This window comes from Nicotiana attenuata, chromosome 5, assembly GCF_001879085.1.
Source record: "Nicotiana attenuata strain UT chromosome 5, NIATTr2, whole genome shotgun sequence".
Classification (NCBI taxonomy): domain Eukaryota; kingdom Viridiplantae; phylum Streptophyta; class Magnoliopsida; order Solanales; family Solanaceae; genus Nicotiana; species Nicotiana attenuata.
The window spans coordinates 2504237-2515134 of NC_031993.1; the positions used below are offsets into that span (position 1 = coordinate 2504237).

Genomic DNA, 10898 nt, shown 5'->3' on the forward strand with positions numbered 1-10898 from the left:
TTTTTATGACAATTAGCTGCTCAGTAATAATATGTAGTCGCATAATATATTAGCTGACTCTACCTAACAGAATAAGTTAGAGGAGTAATTACCTTGTGACCTAGTGACATCTAAATTTAAAATTAGATGTAAAATCTCATTTTTCACTTTAATACTGCGAGCATCACTATCACTTCATTATTTTGAATATCTCTTATATTTTTATAATTTTATAATCATTTTGTCATACATTATTTCACAACAGGAATGATTAGCAAATACTGATTCTGACCATTCAATATTTTTCATGAGTAAAATGTCACATTATTCCATCTCCAAATAGTAAATGCGCTGCTGAGCTCAGATGTCCGCTCATCTGGCAAGTTGGCAGCAAGCACTTCCTTCCCTCTTTATGTGGAAAAGCCATACTACGGTTACAGTATGGATAGCTAACTTGAGTGACAAAAGACAACGAATGCTTGTTTGCGAGTTGACAGGTGAGGAATACAGCCAACCAATAGACTTCTTTTTTTTTATTGTTTCCTAAAAGCAATAGACGAGTTCCATATAGACTAGACCTACTAATGGAGCAAGTCAGACTGATTGTTTCCAGTTGCGCTTATTCAATTGACTCGTTCTTGTACGGTTCTTGCTGTTTCGGTGGAGGGGACGAAGCGAAGGAGTTTAAACAAAAAAATAAATAAATACCTTTGTAATTATCCTAACAAAGGACAATTAATGAACAGATCACAGATGCCTTGTGTGTGTTTATTAAATAATTAATTTTACTTTTTCCCCGGGATGGGTGGTGGGGTGTGGGAAGTTTGGAAGCTTATCATTTTGGAGGTATTTAGACTAATATACTAGATCTTTTTTGTCACATTCATCGCTTTTTCAAATGATTTATTTTGGACATATTCACTTTGGACTTATTAGACATGATTAGATATTAGCTAATTCAATTTAATCCAGAGCTTTGTCTCTTCACATAACTCATAATGTTCAATCTTTTTAATCCAAAAGATAACAAGATCACTATATGATAATATTGTTCTCTATAATTTGAAAGTGTTAACTGTATAATTCAGTTGGCAAACCTATCGTAGATTGTATATCATGAAAGTAAGTCTTATAAATGCATATATTATGAAACTTCCCTTCTATGACTTATGGACATAAATGGCAGAGCGCTTTGATTGATGGACCGGAAGGCGAAACAAGTTGGGCCGCCTAATTGGATATGCACTCGTAACTACATCTTCTATTAGAGTATATTACATTATCTATAACTATTATTTAATTCACGATTTGTATAATATTTCATAAAATTAATAATTATTCAGCATAAAAATATCCTCTCTCTAAGAAAGCCATTTAATAAGAATCCCAAAATTTTAGCAAATTTAATAAGATCCTCGTCATTTCTTAAAGTTATACCTAACTGAATTGACTACAACCAATTATTTCTTAAAAATATGTAAATCCCTAAAATTTAGCCCTACCAAATTATATTATACTAAATGTATAGGAATATTACACTAATATTTGATTTTTCTTGATATATTGTAAGCGTATAAAAAATATCTATATATGTTATAGCAAATTCATACATAAACATTTTGGTATTTTGCCTTCAATCCTTGATACCATATGATTCAACATTATCACTTTCAAATAAAAATATTGAATCACAGAAACCTCTCAGAAATAAATTCAAAAATGTCAACTTTTTAACAATTGATTGAATTTACTAGAAAAAATAAAAGGAAAAAATGATGAAGAAAAAGAACATCATGGGTGAGAAAGACAAAAGATCAATTTTTCTTCACAGATTGATCTCTGACGTGCTTTTTTCAAAAAGCCTTTATTCTTTTTTTTTTCCAGACGCAACTTGTTGATAATTAGAATGAGGGTGATGGCTGGCATATGATTTTGGTGCAACATAACTATGGGATATTGACAAAAAAATAATTCTTTCGACAGATGATTATGAAATTTTTTCAATCCAAACATTCTCTCTACCACCATTGTCCATGATTTTCTGAGCAATGTGTTTTCTATGCAATTGGATTACACAAAATATGTGGGACGAAGAAAAGGGCGTAGACGTTTGTGATATACTGTAATATCTTTTATTGGAGAAATTGGAGGAAAAATTGATAGTGATATACTTTAGGTGAGAGTGACTCTGAAAGAGATATCTTTTAAGTGAGAGAGAATCTCAAGGGAGATATTTTAGGATATGAAAAGTTGTACATAAGTTAATCAAAAAGGTAAGATTTTGTAAAAGCAGTTGTAGGAAATATAAATAATTCTTTAAAGGGTTGTATTCTATTTAAATTCCTCTATTTATTCTGCAAAGTCTGGACTCGCAATTGTTGGGCTAGGCTCACCTTGTGACAGTCTAGCCCAACCTTCTTCATTTTTTGGGCCGGGTCCCTTTTGGTGCATTTCTTTTCTTTGTGTGACAACAACGTACAAACTTTGCAATTAGTAAAGAAAACAACGATATCAATTGTAACACAATCCCAAACTAATTTCAAGTATTATGAGTTCCAAAGTGGCATAAGTGGTGTGTGGACTATTCCATCAAACCTTTGAAATGGGGCCTAATAATACTTGGACATCTGGTAAGTAAATAGCTGTATAACATTTCAACCAGTAAAGTCTCTCTCTCTCTTTCTTTTTTTTTTTTTTTTTTTTTTTTTGCGATTATTACTCTGTAATATTTTATTTTATCTTGGTGATGAATGAAAGCCTTCGAGTGGTAAAATTATCTTCGTGTGATTTCAAAAATCGACATGTCCTGTTTTATTTTTTTTGAGAAATCTACCTAGTTATACTATAATAAAAACTTATCTACCATTTCTATTTAGGTTCGTACTAAATTACTTTCTATATCTATATTTATCATTTATGTACAAAACCATAAAAAGAAGAAAATAGAATAATCCTTAAATTTAGCATCTCGTTCTCTATCCTTCATCAGCCCCCCCCCCGAAAATGAATTTCATCTAGTTTTAAAAGATTTCATATCCTATTCTTTCTCCCTCATACTTATCATCCAAAATAGGTATTTCTCTCACAATGTAAACAAAAATGATGACAATTTGTCTCTAAAATTGCAGCATCAAAGGGTTCTCCATCGACATCCATTAAAGAGCTTAGAAACTTTTAATTCAATATTCGAAATTTACGAATTTGTGATTTATCTGGATTGGGTGTTCTTGCAAATGATGGAGAATATACCTTGTAGTTTATATCTCAACATTAAGGGAAATTGGTCAAGTTTAGAGTTAGTTTTACGTAACATTTCAAACTGAAACTCGAAAAAATAAAGTTGCAGGAATCGTCTGATAATTGTATGATAAATGTATCACGATTGTTTTAGAATTGTATCACAATTATATTAAAATTGTATATTACTTGTATCTGATACATTTATACCTAAAATAATATTGGGTAAATACTAATACAATATTATATCATATTTTAAGTTTGGGGTTGTGATTGAGACTTGAAGAAGATGAAGATCACAATTGTATCATACTTTTTTTCAGAAATATGTCGCGGTTTGTATCACAAAATGTATGAGAATTGTGTTAGTATTGTATCAGTTATTATTTTAGGTATTAATGTATCAAATACAAATTAGATATAATTGTGATACAAGTATGAACATTTATGATACAATTATGTTTTAGGTATTGATGTATCAAATACAATCATGATACAATTATTATACAATTATTATACAATTATCATACAATTCCAGCAACTTCTTCGAGTTTCAACCTGAATTTTCACCTAAAACCAATCCTATACTTAACCAACCTCCCTCAAAATTGATATATAAATCCATCAAAATTGATATATAAACTCCAAAGAATATTCTCAATCACTAGTAAGAATATCCAATCCACACAAATCACAAAATCTTAAAATCCGAAATTGTATGTATGCATGCTCGAGAATCATGTGTATTTTTGGTCTTCGAATGGACCAATTTATGGATGATTGTGTTACACAAACAAACTTAAGAAATTAGGGAAAGGAAAAAAAAAAGAGAAAGGAGAGAAGATGGGAAAAAAGGAAATGATTTAATTGAATCTCTTAATTGAAGGTCTAATAACGAGGGTGACAGCCTTTTAAGGAATATATATATACATTTTGTAAGAAAAATCTAAATATTTATTGAAAATTACAAAACCTAAAGAAAATAGCTATATATATATATATATATATATAAAAGAAAACCCCCCCTATTTTTTTCCTCTCTTCTCTAGAGTAGCATAGCTATTGGTGGTGTGCTAATTTCAATCATTTATCAATGGTGGGTCGATATTTGTTCATTCTTTAGGCCCTATACAGCCTTGCCCTTCTTTACTTTTGAATTGTCTTGTAAAAGCTTTCTCAAAGGAATTATACAGCAAAAGGTGGTTAGTAGATTCTCCCAATTGAATAGACTAATATTTGATTTCTTCAAAGTTCAAATGGGAAAGTGTCTTTAGAAATGTTCTCATAATTCTTTTAGGGAGCTGTAGCAGAAAATAAAGTTATTGTTCCTTTTCTCAGCGTGTCTCACTTAAATCCTTAGTTCTATTATATTATTCAGGGGCGGATATAACTTTAATCTTATAGTTCTCGTGAATTTAGTAGCTTTTGCCCAACTTTATCTATAAATATTTGACCGTGTATATAATTATTATATAATTTGAGGTCATTTGAAGGAACCCATAAACTTCAAATCTTGGATCCGCCTTTGTATTAATTAACAATCACAGGCGGAGCCACAATACTAGTTGCAGGTACTGCGGAACCCAGTAGCTTTTGTTCAAACCGTGTATTTGTATTAAGAAAATCAATGAATATGTACAAATTATTAATTTAAAACCCAATAACTTAAAAATATTATAATCCCGAACTCATAATGTTCAAATCCTAGCTTCGTCCCGCTAACAACTACCAGTATTATCATTCATATCTTCTCTATATCCGTGTTTATTATTCTAGAAAGCCACTTGTAACATATCCAAAAGACTAAAGTAGGAAGCAATTTGTAATTTTGTATGTGGAGTTGAGTTGTGTGGGGTTGTGCAACAGCCATTCATTCATTCAGAATGTTCTTATATTATGATTTTGCCCTACAAATGTCCAAATCCTTATATTACTTTGCACGGCAAAATTCTTTTGGAGAATTTAACTGTGTTTGAATACAAAAAAGCTGTATTAAAGCATAGTAATTGATGTTAAATAAAGTTTATCACCTCTAATACATTAAAAAAAAAGAAAGCTACAGCTAGTGACAGAGGCAGGATTTTCGCTAAAAATATTCAAAAAAGAAAAAAATTAAAAGAGATTGTGGCCAATGGAAATTAAACCAATAAACCTCACATAGGTTTTGAACCCCCTTGACCACTAAGCTATGCTTTTAGTCTGTTATTAAGGTAGTTCAAACATAATATATAGAGGTACAAACAAATTTTGCCTTATATATAAGGGAGCGGGTGAACAAAATAAATATCTGTACAAGTTGGGTAAGCAGAGCAATGGGTGCTGAATCATGTCCTTTTCCTGTATCACTATCTCTAAATAAGCTAATTGCTGATACAGAAAACACCACAATTGCACATATACATAATCTTGTATTATATATCTTTACACTGTGTATATCACTTAAATCCTCTTGTATATTGTTTGTATATATGTAGTCCAACACTCTGGCCAATCAGGGTTCAGATCTCCTTTTACCTGTAAAAGGAGAACAGTTAGTTAGTTATAAAAGAGTTACTAATAGGTAAAAGTTAGTGGTAATCTGAGTATGAAACCAGGTGGCAGCACATGGCTTATGAGGGGCAGCCCAGTGCACTAAGCTCCCGTTATGCACGGGATCCGGGAAAGGATCGGGCCACAAAGGTCCATTGTATGCAGCTTTACCCTGTATTTTTGCAAGAGGCTGTTTACACGGCGTGAACCCGTAACCTCCTGGTCACATGGCATTAACTTTACCAGTTACGCTAAAATTCCCCTTCCGGCAGCACATGGCTTATGACACAGCAATATGTGGAGCACCAACAGACAAAATAGAATATTTTCAAAAGCAAAGATGATATGGCAACAGTTTACCTGAAACCCTGTTGTGTGGAAACTATTTGGTCCAAACAATTTCATGTGCATATGGACGGTAGATTTGTATTTAACTTTAGTCTTTCTTGTGGGAGTACTTTAATATATCTATAAAATGATCCCATCTTGCATGCTGAGACCTGCATTTGTGATACTATGTTAGTTAAAAACCAGAAAATTTGCCAATATGACAAGCGAGGACAACACTTGTTAAACTTGAAATTCTATCACGGGGCAAGCAAGGATAAAAATTCAAGACAGTTCACTTGTTGTCTTCCTTTCTCAACCTATGGACCCAAGCAACTTGCTCTAATATATGATTTTCCTATGCCCCATCATTCAAATTGGTTGTAATATCTCTATTTTAAATCAATTTGGTGACTTTTTTAAAAGCTAGTTGAACTGGCCATGTGCATGTAACCAAATCTTGAAATTGCTTATATCAAGGAGAAAAAAAAAGGGATGAGATAAAGATTGACTTACAGCTTCAATATCAATTTTGTAAACAAGAAGCTTTCTTCTTTCCCTGCAGCTAATTCTATATGCCACAACTACATGAGCAATGGCCAATGCTAATGAACATATAAAAAGTGCCATTTCCATTGCTTTAACGTAGCCTCCTCGATCAGAGCTCGAAGTGTTCGCAAATACATAAGAAGCTTTTAAGGATACAAACACCAAAGATGACATTGAACATATTGTTGCAATTCCCAAGTATGGTCCTCTTGATAGCCTTGGACCATCACATAAGCTATAAACACCTACATTCAAATTCACAAAAATACAATCTTTTTAGTTATCAATTCATAACCCTTTTGACAAAATATTTGAATTTTCAAGAAAATTACTATCCAATATGAGCTAACAATTAAAAGTATTTAAGACATCAAGTCAAAGGGCTAAAACACTAGGTGGTTTTTTCTTATCTGTCTTAAGCCTTAGTAGGTAGAATTACAAGGTGGCAGTACCTCGAGGAATAATTGAAATATGCGCAAGGTGACTCAGACATCACCAGTACAAAAAAGAGGTTAATTTGGTTACTGATCACTATAACATTGAAAGGGCACAGCGGTGCACAAAACATCCCGCGTTTACGCAGGGTCCGGAAAAGGAATGCACCCGCAAGGGTGTATGATGTAGGCAGTCTACCCTAATGCAAGCATCATTGGCTGATTCCACGATTCGAATACACGCCAAACAGAGACAACTTTAGGATTGCTCCAAGGCTTCCCTTCACATTAACTATGTGTGAATTGCTCAGAAAATACAAACTATCAAAATATCAAATGATGCTTTATAAGTATATACTTACATAAGATGATGACAGACCTAATGATGGAGATAAGAGGGATATCAACAAGTGAATATCGAAAATCATAGTTACTCATATGGGAAGAAAGAGCTTGAACAGAAAGAGAAGATGGGGAAAGAGAAGCAGACAATAAAGCTGAAGGGATAAGTGTATCTGCTATAACAAGAACAATAGGAGCAGAAAAAAGGAGAAGTGATATAATCATATTGATCAAGAAAAAAAGAGTTTTAACCCATCTTAAAACTCTGGTTTTTCTATCTTCTTTTAAAAACCCCATCTCTGTATTTTCTTCTGGTTTGGTCTGAATTCAGATGGGAGATTTTGGAGTTGTTTTGTTGTGTTTTTTGGTGTTGAGAAATGGTGGGAAAATGGCTTAAAAGAGGAGAATAAATTTACAGGGAAAGAAGGGGCTCAGTGTTTGATGATTTGACTTGAGAAAATGAGTTGAAATTTCAGAGGTAGAAGGTATCGGTCAAATATAGGAAGCTGCCCTCTGCTTCTTGGTAATTGAGGTTGTTTCCTTTTTCTTATTGTTTTAGGTTTCTCATCCGTTTTGGAGCTCGACTAATCCACATAAAAAAAGAGAGCGATTTTTATTAGGATTATTTTTCATTCATAGAGCTTAAACTTAAAATCTCATTTAATCCTGTCCATTTTACGACAAATTTTCTCTTAAATCATAAGTGACCACCCTTCATCGAAAAACTACACTATATATATAAAGTACAATATTATGTTTGTATACGGTCTAAATTGGAGAACTTGATTTTGAAGACTTGATCATACCCCAAGCTCGAGTTCGGAAGTAAGAATAGAGCCCGGCCGGGGTGTGCACACCTCGAGAAACAAATCGGAGACTCATCATGATTTATCTCGAGGGCAATACAAATTCGATGACACTCAAGAAAGAGCGGGAATTTCTCAAGGACACGTGGATCATGGCATAAATTAAGGGATAACATTTGTACGAAATAGTAACGAGTCCGTACTAGGTTGTTATACAGTTGTACCAATAGAATTCTTTACCATAATTGGGAATGTACCATGTTAGGGTTTTCCCCTCCTATATAAAGGGAACCCCAATCATTTGTAAAGATCATCTCATTCACTGCAATAGAACATTCTACTATGCTTTTCTCGTTTACTATGCTCCACAATTGTTCTTCAGCTTTATTGTTTTTACTTTATTGTTCGTACATTATTTGCTCTTAACTCACCTCGAGGCCCCCGAGATAATCGAGCTCGAGGTCTCCGTTGCTCTAACAACACTAGTTTGGTTCATCAATTTTTCTTACTTAAACCTAATATTACTTGTATATTCACTAGTATTGGAATAAATCGCATATCTTTAAAACCACGAATCACTTTTAATTGTTACTCACATTTTTTGAGGAAAACAATGTTTTAGAGGTATATAATACATACTGAATACTCTTTGTCAGAATTTTTTTCCACTTCTTTCAAATTTGAACACCTTTGGGGAAATTCTTAGTTTCGTCACGGGGGCAGAGCCAGAGTGAGGGATGCGAATTTGGCCGAACCTAGTAGCTTTTGCTCAAACCCTATTTTTGTCTTAATTGAATGTGTACAAATTATTAATTTAGAATACAGTAACTAAAAAGGATTACAATCCCGAACCCATAGAGTTTAAATCCCGGCTCCGACTAAGTTTTTGGTGATGAAGTTGTGTCTTGTGCCCGTTTGGACATAAAATTTGATGGAAGATTTTTCCAAAAAAAAAAGAATCACTTTTTTTTCGAAACCAGCTTTTGTTCATAAAATTGCCAATTTTCACTTGAAGATGCATTTTGGAAATTTTCGAAATTTTGAAAAGGTGCAAAAAACTGTTTTTCAAAATTTTCACTCATAAAACTTCAAAAACAACCCAAACTAAAATTTATGTCCAAACATAACTCTAAATTTCAAATAACTTTTTCACTTGAAAATTTTTTTCACCACTTTTTCGAATTTTACAATTCTTATGTCCAAACGCCTACTTATTGTGTCATTGTCTGCGCAAAAGGTTTGGCTTTCTTACGCGGACTAACGGCAATTACCGAATTAACTTTCTTACCGACAATCAACTGTCTCAATAATTTAATACTCCACTTTGGATCACGAGTATAATAGATTAAATTTAGTTTTTTTTAATCTCAAAAAAATTGGCTTTCTTACGTGGACTAGTTGTTTTTGTCGGATAAAATTCATTTAAAATATTTATTTAAACAACAAAATGTTACTTATTAAGTACATTTTTTAGATTTACTTAATCTTTAAATTAATAAAATATTAATCACATAAGATGATTAAAGAGTAATAAAGGATAATTTTGACACATACATCTATATTGATATTATTAAATGTATTTTAAGGAGTGGGCCAAAAAAAAATCTTAATACCTACCTAGAGAGTGAAAAATAGTTGAAAGATTAGTTTAATTAAATAGCTGCGTGTATGTTGAAATTTTGTATAACTTATTAATGATTTTGAAACTTTATAATTATGCAAAATTTGTGAAAAACAGAGTAACATTAAACATTTTGAGATGTACTAAAACAAGAGAAATATCACATAAAATGGTATAGAAAAGTATTAGTGTACATATTTTTCTAAAAATATTAGTCAATTTTGGTGGTGGCGTAATAGCACGTAATGGTGTTAGGTGCTTTCACTGTTGCCAAGTTTCTGCTGAGGAGATATTTTTTTAAAAAATAAAAAAGTCATGAGTGGGGTCAGGTGATATTGAGATGAGAACTTCTGCTATGAAATGAATTTAGAATTACAAAATTGGAAAATAAATCACAACAAGTGGAATCACAAAATCTTAAATAAATATTCAAGACATTTTTTTATATACGGTCAGACCTCTATATAACAACATTCCTATATAACAATACTTCACTATAAAAGTCAAGCTTTTCCGAAATCAATTTTCATGTTAAGTTGTAATATATGTTCTATATACCACTAAAGGATGTGGTGCAGTGGATGGGGCTGCTCCTCCCTTAACCAGAGGTCTCGAGTTCGAGCCCTGGGTATTGAAAAATCCTTGGTAGGGAGCGCTTCCCCCCAAATGGGGCCCTACCCGGCGCGAATTCGGATTAGTCGGGCCTCAATGTGGGTTCCGGATACCGGGTGAGAAACCAAAAAAAAAAAAAGTAATATATGTTCTATATAACAGCACTTCGCTATAACATCAAAAAATATTCGGAACAAACGAGGCTGTTATAAAGAGATTTGACTGTATTTAATATCTTAGAAAGAGAATATATGCAAATTATGCACAAAAATCCCAGGGAGAAGGTGTGAGAGGTTGGCCTTGGCGGTCTTAGAAGAGGTAGAGGTAGGCCAAAAAAGTATCAAGACATGGCAATGATTCAGCTTTCCAAGGACATGACCCTTGATAGGAGGATGTGGAGGTCGGAAATTAGGGTAGAAGGTTAGGTAGTCGAGCGTTTTCCTTGTCCATACCAATAGTATT

At 32.8% G+C, this 10898-nt stretch overlaps 1 protein-coding gene across 1 annotated transcript; it reads right to left on the reverse strand.

The window, feature by feature from the left end:
* LOC109225181 lies at positions 5355-7869 on the reverse strand. The gene is made up of 4 exons (XM_019389768.1): positions 7418-7869; positions 6589-6866; positions 6106-6245; positions 5355-5730 (listed from the first exon to the last, which is right to left on the reverse strand). The coding sequence occupies exons 1-3, from the start codon at positions 7692-7694 to the stop codon at positions 6147-6149; spliced, it is 654 nt and encodes a 217-aa protein (XP_019245313.1). The 5' UTR covers positions 7695-7869; the 3' UTR covers positions 5355-5730; positions 6106-6146.